The 18857-nt window shown below is 37.8% G+C and overlaps 1 protein-coding gene across 9 annotated transcripts in view; it reads left to right on the forward strand.

Moving 5' to 3' along the window:
* Nucleotides 1-18857, forward strand: part of CADPS2 (calcium dependent secretion activator 2) — a 290272-nt gene that overhangs the window by 141776 nt on the left and 129639 nt on the right. For all 9 annotated transcript variants that reach the window (XM_058420273.1, XM_058420271.1, XM_040062395.2 and 6 more), the window contains exon 8: nucleotides 6857-6996. In XM_058420273.1, the coding sequence (XP_058276256.1) occupies nucleotides 6857-6996 (140 nt within the window). The remainder of the gene's footprint in view (nucleotides 1-6856; nucleotides 6997-18857) is intronic.

Raw genomic sequence — 18857 nt, forward strand, 5'->3', positions numbered from 1 at the left:
CACCGGATTGGTGGGTTTCTGAATGTCAACTGCCCCGGGCATGTTGTTTACCTTCTGTGCCACATTCAAAGAGCCCCTGAGCAGGAACAGTTTCATTCTGTGACTGTTAATTTAAAGCCTGCCATCCTGGGGATTATGTTTCTCCTTCTCACTTTGAAATTACAGATGTTTCTGAGGCCCGAGTTCTGCTGTCTTTCTTTTTTAAGTTTGGAAAATTATAAGAGATTGCTTCCACTCCCGCTTTGTCTCTTCCCTCCCAAGCAGTCTGCCTGCCAGCACTCTGATTTCTGAGTGCTATTGTTTCCATTCTAACAGGGGGTTCTCAGTAGCTTCTTTGAGAGTGCCTCTCATTGAAAATGCTTGAGATACTCTGCATTGAGGCTTTGTCTCTCTTAAATGTGGGGGAGAGGCACATTGGGAAGGGCTCAGAGACTACTTTTATCAATTGCTAAGACCTGCTAGAGTAAGTGTTCAGCCAGCACCATCAACAGAGGTTGATTGTATAAATTGTGAAGTCTTCCGAGTTCTTTTTCATCAGCAGTATTCTAGAAAGCTCTCTAACCGTGTGCCTATTCAGTTTCTCTGCTGTTTTTTGTTTCTTTTTAACCACCTGTTACCCAAAGCCTTGTCTCGGTGTTTCAGCTGTAATGCAATCATATCCAAAAAGCAAGAGATCACTCAATAGATGAGATGATAGAGGTTTCCCAGAAAACTCATGAAATCCCTTGGTGATCTTATTAACCCACTCTTTAGTGGTTCCTAAAGTGATAACTTTTCTAAGGGAATTACTCTCAAGAGGGACATCTCCTTTTCCCCTTTCTACCTCCAATTTTTAACCTCTTCTTGAGCTTCTTTTTCTTCATCCTTCTGGCAGCAGGGTGTCATGACTTAATGCCCAGGGAAGGTGAGTGCAATGCTGTGCTCGGCAGGCTGCTACTAGAGCATTCGGTGGAACTTGTCACATTGACAGCAGCTTCTGACTATCTGACATCAAGCCAGTCTTTATACAAGGGGCTGACATAACACAGAACAGCTCCAAACTTTCAAGTTAGGGCAGAAGGCAGCTTGAGAAGAGTCAGCATACATTTCTGTCAAAACCAGGTGCCCCATAAGTGAGGCTGGGGCCGGAGTGTAATAAATACAATAGACCAAATTCAGTAAATCAAAATTTAGAATTTTATTTTGAGACAAAATAACAGTCTCCGATAGCCACAATTAAAATGTCAGCGTTGAACCCCGGGGTTTCGGTGCTGGGTGAACACGGTAACACACTCTGTCAGTCTGTCACCCCCCAAGTTCACATTTTGGTCTGGGGCTGCCGATTTTTATACACTGGTTCGCTGAGAGAAAATCGGGACCCTAAGACTCGCCCTTCCGAGGCAGCTTCATTAGATATTCATGTTCGGGTTCTGGTGCGGTTGAATGGATTTGCGCTGGAGAACAATGTCGTGATTGCTGTGTCCGGGGACCGTGTAGAGATGTTAATGTCGGGCGGGGATGGATAAGATATCGATCTGGTGTAATCATTTGGTCCTCTGGGTTCTCCATCTCCCTTTTCCGTCCTTTTGTGTTCTCCTCTAACGATTCCTAGCAGAAGATTTCTCGTGTCCCTTTTCGTGTAATTCCCGGCATAGCTTCCTTGTGTCCCTCCGTGTAATCTTCAACAGAGAATTCCCTGTGTCCCACCGTGCTGTTTTAGTCACAGTTAACCCGTTGTATACTTGATTAGAAATAAAACTTGCTCCTTATGATTATCATTACATTTACGGAGAATGAATTACATATTATAACATTTAACACAAATTAACTTTAGGACATATATCACAAGAGTTATACAAACATAACATTGAAGGGTTCTCTAGCCATCTATTTCATATCCCAAACCAGCTTCAATAATTTTTGTTCTACAGCTATTTTCAAATCAGTGAAACAACATATTTAACTGGGAGATTTTCCTCTGATATTTGTTCAGAAGATGACCAGCAGCATAAATTTGCCTGTGCCCAATAATAATGGGTGCTTGCTTCATAACTTAAAGTTTGCCTACCCTCTCTGCTTGCACTGGCATCTTTGCAATTCGCTGCATTTTAAAACATGAGAGAGAATCCTTCTATCATATTAATTAGTCCTGTTGCATGATGAAAGCTTCAACAAATACAGTTGATGGATTGTGTGATCTTATGTGTCAGGCACTGAATGTTTTTCATAGCTTTAAATAATCACAGACTGAGTTAGAAATGTCTCTGGTAGAGCATGGGAGTTAGAGAGCTTGGTTTCTCTAGTTCATTGTGGAATTTGCTGCATGACTAGGTGTTGTTTATTCTGAACAGACCTCACAAAGTTGCTCATGATTAAGACCACGTGATGTATATTGACTTCTCAACTGTTTGTAACTTAGCCAGACCTTAAGATATGAGGTTAAATTTTTTCATCCCATGTATGGGAAAAGATTAAAAAAGGAAATGCACTTTTGGTCAGCAGCAAAAAACCAGCATTTGTAGCTCAATTTTTATTCTGAAAGAGCGCATCAGACATGAGAACATTCATCTCAGAAAATTTTCTAGCTTTCCTGTTGGAGACTATAGAGTTTGAAGAAAGGATCGGAATTTGGATGCCAGAAGCAGGAACAACTCCCTGGGGTATCAGGGCATAGGGCAGGATTGGGAGACATCAGGGCAGCCCCATGCATTGAGAGCCTCCCTGGGGATGGGGCTAGGCAGAGGTTTGGTTTGCTTTCTGAAGATGGCCCAGGCTGCGTTATTGAAGAGGAGACTGTGGACAGGCTGGATCTTTCTTTTTTTTACAGTTGGGTGGTATAGTCTATACTGAAGGCAAAATAACCATTTGCTGTAATAGCATGCTGAACATCACCTGCCTCTTCAGTCAGGGCATTAAGATGCAGGTCTTCTTAACTTTTGTCTCTTTTGCTTGTGACAGTGAGCCAAAACTCAGCGTAGTCGGCTTAGAGTTACCATGAGTACCAAGGTCTGGAGCCCAGAGTCTGAGATCTCAAAGTGTGCCATAGATCACCCCAACTTGAAAAATCTATCTCATATCACATACTTGGGTCAGAAGAGTGGGTAACTCCATTGCTTGGGTTCAGCTCTTGAATATCATGGGTTTTGGTGGAAGTAAGAGACTGGGGAGCATCCAGAACATGAGGACACAAGTTGGCTGAAACTCAGCCACAAATGTGAGGTGGGGGAAAATGTAGAGAGTACCTTGACTCCTGATTTTTCTCGAGTTGCTTACACCTTGCTAGTCTGTTTGCCTCTTGCCTTCATTAGACCATTTTGAAGGCTGCACATTATTTTGACAAGCAGCCAGGAATGATTAGCTTGAGAACTTTATGTCAACATGGGAGTACCAGTAGAAGATACTTTTGCACAGTGCTTTTGACTCTGAACCTTTTGCTCAGTTATCTTCTCTGAGAAAGCAAGAATTCCCCCAGTTTGGTTTGTTCAAGCTTATAGAGTATTTTGGACAGCTCAACCTTTCTTTCATACCTTCAAAAGAAGATATTATCTATGGACCAAAAATAGAATTAATAGTTGCTTGTCTGGATTGACTTTCTGGCTCGGGTGTACTCAAATTAACTTCTATTGTGATCCATCTGGGGACCTAAATAAATAATGGAATCACAAAAATTGTGGTTAGTTTAGATGTCAAATGATATTAGCTTCAATGTCTTTCTACCTATCATCTTTTAAGCCCAAGAGAGAAATATTTTCAGTCGTTCATTACTAAGAGACAATATTTTGAAAACATCACTTTGCACAAATGCCTACAAGTGTTGCTCTATAATACTTAAGATTTCTGTGTTTATTTAACATCCAGATAAGGAGATGCATAAAGTGAACTTGATGCTTTTTCAGCAATAGTGTGGTCTCAGGAAATGTCATGCTAGATATAATTGGTACACGTGGTCAAGTATTTTTTAATGATTATGAGACAATTGAATTTACTGAATTATCTCAACCCACACTGTTCTGATACTATTAATTTGCCTTAAATGAGCTGAAGCAATGCAATACACAGCAGTTATGTTTGCTGTGTAGCTTTCTAGTCAATAACAGTTCATTATACTTTTAATGTAGATTACCTCTTAGTATAATTATGGTAAACAATTTCCTGTAATAAAACTCATAATTCTCTGTGCTGCTGCTGAATAAACTACCATGGTGATATCCACAGGTATATGAGCAATGAAATAAATCAAAATAAAATAATACTTCAGAAATATATGATGTAGTACAGAAATATATGATGCAGTAGGAATCCTATGAAATTTATAAAGGCTTTAGGCACAGAGAGGGTATCCTCTAGATGACTGTTATATCTGCCAGAGAAGACATTTCAGTGTATACAATTTTATTTTTTAAAGTAGATTATGAAGCAGCCAGAAGATTTAAATCCTTAAGCAGTGCTGAAAGGAAATCTGAGACAGAATAACCTTAGGAAGTTTGTCCATGGACAATGGCAATGACCTCACATTGCAGTGTTCCATAGTGGAGAGAATGCTTTTAACAGAAATTTCAGCAATTTTTTACTTTTCTTATCAAGGAGAAGTTGCCACGTGTTTTGGTTTCAGTGATTTCATGGGAGCTTGCAGCTTGTGCCACCTGATGCTGGCTACACAGTAGCTATCATTGCCCTTAAGGGCAATATTGATATGAAGGTTATTGTGAAGATAATTAATGCCTGTCAAATGTTTCATGTGTTTGTGTGTAACAAAAAGTTTGATTAAAAAGTTCTTTCAAGCTCTCCTTGTTTAAAGCTGGAAGGAATGACAAAGTGTAATACAAACCCAGCACAGTGCATACTTAAATAGTCTGACAGATACTTACTCTTTGTGAGAGCTTTGAAATTGAAGCTCTGTAATACTCCTTTAAAAATTCAGAAAAGGAATTGTCAGTACCACAGATATAAATTAATTATACTCTTGTCTGCTTTTATTTTGATCAGTGTTCTAAAAGCTCAGGAAGATGCCACGAGAAAGATGTCACTTGAGATGCATGAGCTGTAATAAACTGTTACAGGACAACAGGAACTGCAGACTGTAGAAAAGGAAAAATCCTTAGCATCACCTACAGTCCTGTGTTTATGCCTAATGAATGATTAAATTAAAGGAATGTATAATAATTCTGTTTATATAATCTTGCAGATAAAGGGATAAATAAAATAAAAATAATTTTCCCTTTGAATCATCAGAATGCAAAGGTAGCCACGGTCATAATGTTTTTAAATGTTATTTAAGGAATGCCTTTTATTCAGAATGAAAACCAAAAGGAAAGAATAAGCTCGATTCTATTCTATTCTAAATAGCAGTTTTTGTGCATTTGCAAAATGAAAAAGAAGTAACCTCCTGGTTTGCTAAAATCAGAATATACTGATTCTTCTGCTACTGCTTTAGAGGTACTGAATGTACTTCATAGATCTGACAGGTTAATTCTTCCACTGGTTTTACAAAAGTTGTGTGTTTGATTAGGAGTAATGCATCGTATTTCTCTGCTTGGCTGGAGCTCCTGATATTAACAGGATGCAGAAATGTCCTTCTGGAAAATACTGAGAAGCTGAAGACCTTCCACTTATGCCATCTTTCAGATGATTAGATCTGAATGACACTGTTGTAATAATTTTGGCTTAATAACATTTGTTAGATTTATACTGCTTGGACAGTTGTACTCAAATCCTTAATTTAACCTTCATAGTAAAACAGAAGAAAATACATTGTGTTTTAGATATATGACACAGGTACTATGTGTAAGAAATTAACTTGATGGGTAACATAATGATTAATTTTATTTTTCAAGAAATGAAAGATGTGAAGAATGATGCTTTTTAGAGTGTTGTTACTTTTGAAATGATAACAGTAATTCATGGTAATTGTAATTCAGAACTCACAGAATGTTATTAAAGTCTCCCAGATAGTATGTTTAGAATACTTTAGAGTCTAAATTCTAATACTTTAGAATACTTCAGAGTCTATATTCATAGTGCTTATAATAAGAATGAAAGGAAATTATGTTTCAGCAGCATTTAACTACTGAAAATGTCACAGTGGGTAAGGGTTTGTTGAAGCAGTAATTTTTAATTGTACTGGATACATTTTTTGGATGGTAAATAAATATTTAACAGCTTGTGACTAACACTAATCTAAAATTAGTTCTTAAAAAAATTGAATATTTAAAATTCAATGGTTTGGGGGGTTTTGTGTCTATTACTGTAGATTGAACAAAAGTTTTGTGTCATATCACGTGAATTGGGCATAATATCTTACATTTATTATATTCCATTTGCAGCAAAGATGCTTTGGAATTCACCTACAATTTCTGTGTTTTTTTACTAAAATTGACTTTTATTAATACTATTGATCAAAAATTGGAGGCAATAACAAGATATATACTTTGGTTATCCTCTCTCAAGCAATGCCACCACTGAGGGCTGATCTGTTACATAATGCTACAGCAAATTGCTTCAAAAGGGTGTTTCCAGCAGACCACTGAATAATGTAAAAGTTTAAGTTCTTATTTAATTGTACATGACCCTTTGAAATTCCAACTGTTCCTTTTAAAAAAACAAACTGTTAATTCAAAATATATTAAGAGGAGGAAATTTTATTAATTCATAATATGAAAATTCCCATCTGTAAGAGAAGGAAGGAGTTGATTTTTGAAATTGGTCTGTTACAATGACATTGAGTCAGCATGTTTGTTAGATTTAGGAAATCTTTTTTAGTCATCTTTCATATTGGAGGAGATGCAACAAAAATCTTTACTGCTTAGATGTTTCCATTGAGGACTACAAGTGGGTTTTTTTATCAACTTGCTGAAGTTTTTCTTTTCATTACTTGCAGGTTGTGTTATATCCAACATCCAATAGCCCGAAGTCTCCTGATCTGCATAAAATGATTGTTCCCAAAAACAGCCAGGATAATGATCTGAAAATTAAACTGGCAGTGAGAATGGATAAACCACCCCACATGAAGCACTGTGGGTAAGTGCCCATTTCCTGGCTGTCTCTATTTTATTATTTTGTCTCACTGTATCTATGTTTTAACAAGGTGTATCTAAAATCATAAAATACGTAAAATATTATAAATGTCTCAACCATTTCCTATAGTATGGTATTCATTTTATATCAAAGGTTTGGAGTGGTCAGGAATAACATTCATTTTAGATGTTCAGTGACATGTAAAGACAGATGATGAGCTACATCTGAAATGAAGGACTAAGAGTGCAGTCTCATTTAGATACCACTTTTGAATGTGGCACTTTGTTAAAAAAATATTGAGAAGAAACATATTTTTCCATTAAAATAGGATTAATTATATACCTGAATAGAGTGGTATTTGCCACATAGTGTTTCCTTCCTTTCTCTAACTGCTGTATGGTCTTTCTCTTGAAAAAAAAATTGTGTATGAATGCTGGTTTAAGGATGGTTTTCTGTCTAACACTGAAACTATGTGAAATAGAGTATTCATGAAGACAGCCTCTTTTGACTTGCCGCCATTATTCCTCAGCCCACCTGCAAAAACAAGTAGTGTTGCTGACAGTAAGCAAGTTTGTATTTTTTGTTATAAAGCAACCACTAAGAATCAATGTATGGTCCGAGCTATTTAAGTTTCTTTTTAGTCTCTTCCTGTTTGTATTCTGCCCATTTTACACAGGCAGTAATTTCCAAAATTTCCTAAGTATGATATTTTCTTTAAAAAAAGAACCAAATTGACTTAAATTTTGTCAAAGTGTTAATCAGTTGGGCTCAAATTTCCAAGGTATCAATCTTATCCCTCATTTTGGTTTTGTGAGACTTAGACACAAATGATTAGGATTCTAACTGAGATTTGCGGGATGGAGACCTATGGCTGGTGCCCAGGACCTGTGAGGAAATAGAGAGAAACCAGTCATGGAGTCAATGGGGGAACTGGAGCTTCTGTGCTTGGAGACTGGAACTGAGACAGGAAACCTTCAAAGCAGGGCAGCAAATACATAAGGGAAATGGGATAAGGTAGCAGGAGAGAGCAGGAAGACTCAGCTGACATGAATAAATTGGAGTAGAGAGGATCTGGAGAGAAGAGCTAAGTGTTTGTACTAAAGCATGATGCTCTCCTGTAAGTCCCACTTCCAGCCCCATTCATTTGCACGCATCAAACACCTGTGAAATGGTTTGGTGATGGTGGCACATCTTTGTCTAGATACAGCTGACTAGCATGGATTCAGTTTCCTGCTGCTGGAAGGTATTCAGCCTGCTGCAGGAGTGCAGGATGCAGGGAGGCACGGTGCTTGCTGCCCACCCTCTTCAGCAGGCTTGTCAAAAGGCAGCCATGAAGGCAGGCTGACTTGAACCGCATCAGCAAAGAATGATGCACAGCAGATTCATCTGCACATGACCTGATTCAATTGCAAACTTCACCCTAAACACATCAGGGGTGTTGTGCTGCCAGTCACCTATCCTAAGCAATGACTAGGAGAAATTCCCTTTTTTTGATGAGGTCACTGGTAATGTTGGGGTCATGCTGTCTGCAGCTCCTGTTAGAGTATAACGTGCAACTGGATCCAGCAACAAGGAGAAAGCTCCAGTGTTTCCTCTCATCATGCTCCTGTATTTCTCCAGAGGCTGTCTTGGCATGGAACTGGTCTTCTGGGGTCTTCAGAGGATCTTCCTAACCGCCCTCCCCTTTCAGTTTTCCATACTGTTTTATATCACTAGCCATATCTGACCAGTAAAGCAGCCAAAAGTCAAATATTGTTGTCAATGATTTAGTTCAACCATTATCCCTTTTGTCTGCTGCTGATGGTTGCTTCCTCAGATGGATTTTGAATACTCCTCTCCTGGCATTGTGATTTACTTCTGCATTTTACTTAAGGGCCACTGCTGTGAGTATTCTCCTGGCATATACTGTAGTTCCTCCCACCAAAAATGCTCTAGGTCAGTCATCATTTTCTTTTCTTTATTTCTATTAGCTATAATCATTATTACCTAGACACTTGTTAAGGAAAGTTAGGGCACCAACGGATGTGTGGACTTCTCCACTGTTAATATATGTGAAGTGAAATAAAACTTAATAATTCCTTCAATAACCATTGAAGAGATTGATGAGGTACTGTAGGAAACACTGGAGTTGCAGTGAGAAGAAGGAAAAGGTTATTTGTTGGGAAAGAACACCTGCAAGTAGAATTGTTAGTGTGGACAGTCAGTAACTATTAATATTATGAAGAGCCATCATCTAGGTACTCCCTGCAGCCTTGTCTTGACTTACCAGGCAACTATAAGTATTAAGTGGTCATTTGCTGTTTTTTCAAGAGGAATTCCCGCCTGCTAAATACACATATTAAAGCTGCTGTCGTTCTGAACTGATACTGTGTTATTAGGGAAATCTGCATTTGTGAAGATACTAGAAACATGATGAATGATGGTCAGCATCATCAGAAAGGCAAAGGAATGTTTTGCAGTTAAAATAGTTGAGGGTTGCTTGGAAGAAACTAGCTTTAATCCCCATTTGAGCTGCACAGAAGGACTTCCTTGTAAGACACTGAAATGTTTCTGCCTATGGTAACTGATGATATCTGTTTCCTGTGTCCAGTTTGATAAACTGGAATCTGATTTCACAGAGGTGCATGCCAATCACAGCTATTAGCCGAAGTCAGTGGAAATGGAGCTTTAAATATTCATCATGCTGTTCAAGTCCAAATATCCCAACAATTAATATCTGAAGCCTAAAACTTTTCAAGGGAAAATAGTACCACCTCCCAGGATCATACACATATAAAGGTGAATCTAGGGAAGCATCTGGAGGAGCTGTGGGGGTAGAGGCATTGTCACTTCACTGTGCTCTGCAGAGCATGTAACAGTGCCAGGCTCTGCAAATCCCTGGTGTGCTGGCTTGAAAGCAAAACCAACGAGAGACTCCAAGTCAGAAAAAACAATTTAATAGGAGGGGGGGAAATGTAAAATAAAACAAAATAAATGCAATAGTACAAAAGATCACTGACAGAGTCAGAATACGACCTGATACCCTCTGGTGCTGGTAGCAGTCCAGATGAAGTGGTCTTGTTGAAGCAGTGTTCCCGTAGAAAGGTCTGGTAGCTCTTGTCCTCTGGGAATCCAGTGGGTAAGGCTGCCTATGCTGTCCCAAATCCCAGATTATATCCCGGTGGGAATGCTTGGCTCCTCCCCCTGGACGGAGCATCTCACAATGGGCTGATATCATTTTATCAGACTTGCAATGGGTCCTTGATTGCCCATTAAACAGGGATTGCTCCTGGAGGGAGTTATCTATGAGTCATGCAGCAGGGCATTGATGGGCCATTAACAGAAGATAGTCTGGAGGGAGGGGCCAAGGGAAACACTGCCCAACCTAGCTTCAACAGCTCATGTAGATAGTGATAGAATGCATACTGTGGGCACATCTTACACTGTAACCTAAGACACCTGGCAAACCTGCACACTATTGAAACTCGAGTCTCTCTGTAAAGCAGTCTTTGCGTAAAACATAATGAAGAAGGCCATTGGATAAAACCAAGTGCTGAAGAGCTCAAAGGCAGCTGCTGCTATCCTGAATAGTGAAAATGACAGGGAGATTTTTGTCTATGTTTATTTTATTTTGTTTGTTTTATTTTATTTTGTTGTTAGAATGTTGTCATATGTTTAAATACAGTGTCATAGAGTAAACAAAAGGAACAGATATAAAAGGATGACAGAATATGAGCATTCTTTCTTCTGGAATTTCATCATGTCATCAAGTTGAATTTTGCAACCTTTATAACAGCCTTCTAGTGTAGTTAGTGTGTTCAACCCAGCTAACTTCTAATTCTTCGTTGTATTTTTCAGAAGCATCTCATGATTTGTCCTTAACCAGTGTTTGAACTAGATAAGTTACGTTTTCAGAATTAACAAACTAACATACAAAATTCATGTGCCTCTCATCGCAAAAGAAGGCAATCTGTTGGCGTTACATAATGTTTTTCAGATGAGAATCTCAAAATTTATTCAGAGTTGAATCCAAATTTTATCCTACAGCCAATTGCAGAAGGATGAGTTTTAGTAGATTATCTAACATAATTACGGTAAGAGACTTTTTTTTTAGATTTGGGAACTGTGCCCAAATATTTCAGGTTCTGCAGGGCTGGCAAAACTCACAGGCCCAATATAATAATGGTTTTCAATTTTATCTCTTCAGAAAAAAAATTAAGACTGACTTTACTTACTAACACAGGGGATTTGCTGGAAGACTTCAAAACTTGTTTTGCATTTATGTTTCAAGAATATTCAATTCTACAAATTATACTGTCTTGTACCAAAGTCACAAATAGTATTCTGGACTGCAGCACCTTCAAATCATGTTCTGGTTTTGATTTCCACAGTCATAACCAAAAATTATATTTTAAATTAGATTATAAAGTTGGGATTTTTAATTATTAATTGTAACCTTTCAAAGAGCAAGACTTAAATATCTTTATGACTCAACACTACTATGAATCTCAATTGCAGTTCATTTGTACTTCTCCAAAAAAGAGGTTTATTTTTTATGTTGACATATTCATACAGTTAATCTGCTGTTACTCCACTTATATGACTTCTGAAAAAAAAAAAAAAAAGATCAAGGACACGATTCATGGTTTTTCAATGTATTCTGTGACATGCTTTAAAAAATGGGTTACAAGTGTAACTCCTATTATACATCTTGCAGTAAACATAATCTTATAACTTATTTTATATTTTTATTTTTATTCTTGCATGAAAGACTCTCAAAGTGGGAATTAACTTGACTGATATATAACCATTCTTTTGTACATAAATCCTGTCAATACATTACAAGGCAAAGCAGTCACAGCTAGTCTGAGTAGTCACAAGGTAAATATCGCTCATTAGTGGGCATTTGTAGAACAGTTCAAATTACTGACAATTCATGATATTCCAGATTTCTTTCTCATAATTTGTATTGTATTTGCTTTCTCACAGAATGTAGTAATCTTTCCCTTATCTAAAAGGATGAGCACATAACAAATACTTTTAAAATCTCCTTTATTTAGTAAAGCAAGCGTCCATACAAAACGAGATTTTTAACATTTCTATTTTTTTTTTTTCTGTTGCAATCTTCAGAGGAAAGAAGTAAAATTTGAGCTAAAAACTTCCTCTATAAGATGCTAAAAGCCTGTTTCTATCTGTTGAGTTACAATAGCAGCATTAGGGAATTACTGCTTGCTTAAGGAAGGCTCACTTGGATCCCCTTAATTCCTAATTATACTAGGGTTGAAAACCCCAGCAGGACAGGTTAATTGACTCAAGATATGTGGGTTACTATAAATATCTTCTCTAAATCAGAGGGGTTTTTTGATGTGCTTTTGCACATCTGCATGCATTTAAATCATGCATTATTTTAAAAAGTAGATTGTGGGCCTGTTGAGTTGTATCTTAGCATAGCCTAGTGGTTACTGAGGGATATGATTCTACTGCTTCCAATCTAGAAATAAAAAAAAAAAAGAATACTGAGATTTTTTTTATAAGCTTGCTTTAAAAGGATTAGTAATGCTCAGTGGTCTTATCACACACACACACACACACACACACACACACACAAAAAAAAAAAAAAAAAAAGGAAAATAAATAATAATGTAAAAATAAATTCTTACTAATTAAACAGCCTGAACAGGACTATATTACTAAGTGGTAGTATTTGGGTTTGACTGCCAAAGTAAAACATTTCAGCCTCGCTCTTGCCCTGAATATTTCCGAAGATCTGAAAGGAAAAATTCATTCTTTTATGTTCTGTTCTGCTTTCTGCTATGACATGTTGCATATAGAAATTCTATACCTTTAATTTCTTAAACTTTTGCATTTGGAATAAACATTCTACAAGCGCTTAGAATTTTCTCTCTGTCTCTCATCTATAAATAAAGTATTTTGATGACTTTTTTAAAATTGTAGTCTCCGTAATAATAAGGAATATGTGTGAAATTATTTTTCTCTCAACAACTCATGTTTTGGGCTTTGCTTTGTGTTTTTTGTTTATAATTGTATTTTGAAAATGTAAAAATCCCCATTAATTTGCTAATATTTTAATTTTTTTTTCTCTTTTGCACTTGAAATTGGCCAAGATATTCTTAGGAGAGCATTTATAAACAGTAAATATAGCTACTGGTTCCTGACTCTGACTGAAGAATCACATTTCTCCTCTTGCTGCTGTAGTTCCAGAACTAATGGAAATCTTTGAGAAAAATGCTCTGGTTAGCAGTCTTCTAAGATGTAGAATTAGAGAATAAGTAATTTTTCCTCTCATTTTTATGACACTTGCAACCCATCCTTAGAGAGATGAGTATAATCTGGTTTGCAGCTGAGTGAAATGAAGCATAGGAATAAACAGAGATCAGCCAAGGTCACATGCGATTTGGTGACAAAACTGAGGATAGGACTGGGGACTGCTGGCTTCTCAGTGGGAGGGGCTGTCATGTGTGCCTGTCACTTGGATAAATTGCAGTCACTGCTGCTACTGAGCTCAGTAATTCAGCTGAGAAGAGCCACGGGAGCACTGAAGTCAGCCAGAACGAGGGTGGTGCCAGCTCTTAGGGCTGTTTGTCCATGGTCACCTGGCAAAGAAGAGCAGGGCGGGAAACAGAATTACCTTTACAACTTGAAGATGAGTAATCTGGGTTTGATCTGAAGATGAGATCTGCTCCCACTATCATTATTTCAGAAAAATATGCAAGGTGAATAAACTGAAATTACTCTTGCAATTCTGGGTTACTTGTACAGATAAAGATGTCAGGAATATAATCACACTTCTCTTAGCAAGTGCTGCAAGATCTCTGTCACAGATAAGCCTTTATAATTTGAAATGTATCAGTCCTTAGTCTCTGAGCCAAAACATACAAATATGTCAGACTACCTAAAAAAATTCTTTTACCAACAGTAAAAAGATAAAAGAATCTTTTGCTAATTTAAAACTTCAAGTTTAATTTTTCTTAAATGAATAGCTATAGAATTGTTTCAATGTGAAGAAAAGTGTTAGAAACCTAGAATACTACTTAAGGTGTTTCCAACATCTTAGAAAATTCTTACTAATGCTTGGTATTATATGGCAATATGAAGCATAGATTTTTTCAATTAGTACTACTTCCTATGAGATAAAATTTTGTATAGTACTTTTCAACAGTTACTGAAAATATGTGTCTCCTTAATGTTTTTCTCTCTCTAAAGCAAGAGTGGATTATCCAAGAGATACATTTAGCTTTTTTATTTCTCATTGACATAGCATAATTTCCTGAACCAAATGTTAAAATACTCAAATACTTACCTAACTACAGAATTTCTTCATCTACATATGTAAACTCTTCTGGATCCCTTTATAGTGTTTGATTCATTTTTCCAAGTTTGTGCTCTTCCTATCTGGTTGAAACCATAAAGTCAGCATAGTAGCACCATCTAGCTTTCTGTTTGCTGCTGTTGCATTTCTTCTTAGAAAAGGGTAGCAAAGCAATGACTTTAGCTACTGCCTCAAAGAGCAAAGTAGAATTGGTAGAATGCTTGCTTTTTGTTTTGTGAATGTCAAGACCAGGGAGCATAGGAGAAGTCAGATGGAAGCTGTTGAGTTTGTTTGAATTTTGCAAGCTGTACGTTACAACAGATAGTTTGGAATTATTTTCTGTTCATTTAATTATATGGCCTCACTATAGCAGCCAAAAAATTTAGGTGTTGAGGCTATGCAGGCATTCTCTCACTTTTCTCAAAGCAATTACTAGGTGGGGTGGGATACCTTGACACGGTCGTTTATCAGTGCTATGCTGGCAATTGAAAAACAAAAAAGGTGCACTGGAGGTAGTCAGGTACTTTTCTCTATATATATTGCATGCAGAACAGTGGTTAGTATCTTTATCATTTCTACTACAATTACTCCTAATTACTGTAAAATAAGTTTAGAAGGTAAATCTTTCTAAAAATTGCCTGAGATTGCCCACTGCCAGCATCAGGCCTTCCAGGTTTTTTTGAGATGACCAGCAATCCATATATAAATGGGAGATTTCTTGACTAGCTTTGTCCCATTTGAAACTCCTCTGTGAAAAGATAATCCTTAGCCAGTCTTCCTCGTGTCTAGGAAAGGGATGATTACCGCAAAGTAAAGATGTGTTCTTGATTAACTAATCAAATAACAAAAATACTCCTGATTTCTGTTTGTCGCAGCTGATGCCTTGTGAAATCTTGCTACATGTAACACTGTGGGATGCAGTAGTCTGCTGCAAGATAATCCCATCATAGGAATTGTGTGTATTCATGTCAGCTGGGTCTAAGTAAAACTTAGTTGCTCCGTCTCACTATGATTTTATATTGTGCAGAGTTTCTGTCTTATCCTGTTACTGGCAAATGGGAAGCAGAAATGTTTGCTCGGTCTAGCTATCCTCTAGTACCCAAGTTGTCCAAAAAACCTCATTGTCATCCACCCACACTGAGGAACTAATTTCAAAAGAGTATTTTATAAGCTTATGAAGATGTCTGGAGTACAGAAAATTAACAAAAGCGTGTATCTCCAAAGGGAATTGTCTCATAAAGAGACTTATTTATGAAGCAAAAGTGAGTTGGAGATTTCTTTTACTCTAGTTGAAGAGGTCATGGGACTTGGTAGCAGAGACAGAGAGATGTCATAGCTGGCCAAAACCCAACATAAAACCCAAAAACAGATGCCAGTACCTGCACTACAGAACTGTTGGGGTCACTGACATGTTCCCAACACTTTTGAATTAGAGTTGGCTCATGTTCAGACTCAATGCATGGACAATGTGACCTCGTGTTTGCTTGCCGTATACTTTTGAAACATGAGGTGAAAGATTTAATTGTAATTTCTGACAGGAAGGCATAAAGAAGTATCATTGTTTCATCTGAGTTTATTTGACTTCAAAGACAAAAGAGGTGTGAACTACAAAGTTTCATTTCCGAAACCATGTTCAGGCTAGACCTATGTCTTAGTTTGAAAGACAGGTGTCTGCTACGGAAGGCAAAAGCCTCCCTTTGAATAGAGAATGTAAATCCCCTGCCTCCGAATGATTATAATTTTGAAATTAAAGAGCTCTCAGGCAAGGATATGAGGGTAGGAATAACAGTTCGTTACTAGTATGTGTAACAAGGCAAACAAACAGCAACAACTATGGCATGAACAAAAAACAGAACCAGGAGCCTCATGATGGCCTTCTTGGCTCGGAAGGGATGGAGGAGAGGCTTTGCTTCACAGAACTGCTTCACCGGGGCAGTCTGATCCCGGTGCCCCTGCAGGACTCTGAGGAGCACCAAGCTGGAATGGCAGGAATGAGCGGGAATCCTGGGCTGGTGGATGAGATGTATCAGAAGCTCTGCGGTGGTAGCTGGAACTGTGGGATGTCCCAGCAAGGCAAGGGTGCGGAGCTACAGCACCCTAAAGACCTAGAGCAGTGCCCAAGAAGTGGCAGGGGTGGGACAGGGCCAGCCCTGTTCCAGCAGGACACAAGAAGGCGAGCTCAGGTTTCCTGGACACACAGATGGTGGTAGATCCCTAAGTCTGGACTCCAGTGATGACAGTGAGTTCTCCCTGCAGCAAGCAACAGCTTGACCGTGATCCTTCTGATGCCGAGAGCGAGAGAGCACAGCTGCCCCCATCCTCGTCATTTACCTCCCCCCAAAACTTGTGGTATCTTCTCCCTCCGAGAGAAAACTCCCTGAGACCAAAAGAAGTGTAGGCAGGTGCTACGCTCCTCTCCTTTGGCCACTTCTTTTGTTTTGCTTAAGTACCCATAAGTACCCAGTAGTTAGTTTCCTAGCAACTTATGGGGAAAAAAAAAAATCTATAAGTAAAAAAAGAAACCAATCTAACCCTCAACAACCTGGCATGACAATCTCAGGTTTGATCAAGACAAGTACTGTAGCTGTAGGTGGCTCTGTAGTGCTGAAGCAAACTGTATTAATGCAAGGTTTTTACCAGTCATGGAAGATATGTTGCGTGGCTGATGAAATAGTCTTTGTTTGAATTTCAAACACAGTGGACTGTTGAAGAGGAAAAGTGGGGTTGTTAAAAAAATGTGATCATCATCTGGAATATGCAGCCCAGCAAATACCGTATCATATTCAGGAACACCTGCTCTTTACTTTACATCAAGGTGTGCCAAAGAGTCATCTAACATCCAGCATCACAAATTTATGTGTAGAGCATATTTTCTTTACTCACTGAAAAATCCTGAGGAAGAATTTGTCACAAACTTCTATGAAAATATCCTGTCTGCAAACTTTAGAATGTTTCATTAAATGTAGCCACTGCTGAAGACCTTGTATTGGAAAAGACTGGTGTGTTATATGTCCTAAAGTTAATTCGTGTTAAAAGATGTAAGATGTAATTCAACCCCTATAAATATAAGTTTTGTTTCTAATCCAGTATACCAAGAGTTAACTCAGACAAAAGCTGCCCAGAGAAGGGTGCAGGAATTTCTTTTGCCAGAAAAGACATAAGAGGGACACGAGGAAACTATGATAGGAATTACCCGAAAAAGGGACACAAGTATGCCTCTGCTGGGAATCGTTAAAGGGAGAACAAAGACAACGGAAAAAGGAGATGGAAGCCCAGAGAACCAGATGATTACATCAGATCGATATCTCATCCATCTCCTCCTGAAATGAACATCTCCACACCACACCTGGACACGTCCATTAAAGGCATTGTCTTCTCGAGCAACTCTATTCAGAATCCCAGAACTGGAACATGAATGTCTAATGAGGCTGCCTCAGAAGGAGGAAACTCGGAGTCCCGAGTTTCTCTTAGCGATCCAGTGTATAAAAAGAGACTGCTCCAAGCCAGAAATGTGAACTTGGGGGGTGACATACTAGGTAAGTGTGTTGCCGCGTTCACCCAGCGCCAATCCCGGGCTCGACGCTGTCCTTTTAATTGTGGCTGTCCGAGACTGTCATTTTGTCTCTCAATAAAATTCCAAAATTTTGATTTATCGAATTTGGTGAATCGTATTTATTACACTGGCATGGTTGATCTGTAAGTTTACTACAGCATGAAGTTAACGTGATTCCTTTGAAACCATAAGAGCTTTTCAAGATAACTTATGAAGAGGAGATAATCTTTCTTTTCAAGACTAAATCACAGACAGTTGCTGACTGAAGATCTGAGACCCTGAAGACAAGCACGTGAGTATCCCTTTCTGCAAGATAAAATTCATAAATCCCAGCACAGAGTAAATCCAAGTATTTCAAGGACATTCAGCATTTGGAATGAGACTACTGAGAAAGTAACAGATTTTTTTTTTTTAAATAAAGCAGAAGATTTATATTTCTTCAGAAACATTAGTCAAATTTTGGCCCATAAGTCATAATTAATAAACAATTTTAAATTGGGTGCAAAAGCAATGATGTATATTTTTTGTTTATTTTGTCAGAGGTTCAAAAATGTCATTCATGTAGCTGTAACTATCTTATCTTGCTAAATTCTGACAAACCTGGCCTTATTTTAACATTCATAAAGGAACATGCACTTGGATATATTAAGGTCAAAATTTCCTATGTACCTTATAAGCTGCACTTTTAGTGATGTTTGAAGGTGTTACTGTTATTACACCGATGTATATCATGTGAGTACTTTCGTATGCTACTTTGTGCTTAATGCTGGTATTTCATTGTGGTAAATGAATGTTAGCATCTTGCCATGGAGAAAAGTGCTAATGTGATAAGTGTTTTCATTTAAATGATTTTACTATTACACACTTTTGCAAAATCAATTTACTATAATCAGTTACTTTTTAAAAAGTAAATTGAACTTCATGAAAAATGACACATTAAAATTGCATTAATGATTGATTGGATAATGATAATGGGTTAATGCAAAATTACTATGGAAGGAA

This window comes from Hirundo rustica, chromosome 4 (genome assembly GCF_015227805.2).
Source record: "Hirundo rustica isolate bHirRus1 chromosome 4, bHirRus1.pri.v3, whole genome shotgun sequence".
In the NCBI taxonomy this organism is placed as follows: Eukaryota; Metazoa; Chordata; class Aves; order Passeriformes; family Hirundinidae; genus Hirundo; species Hirundo rustica.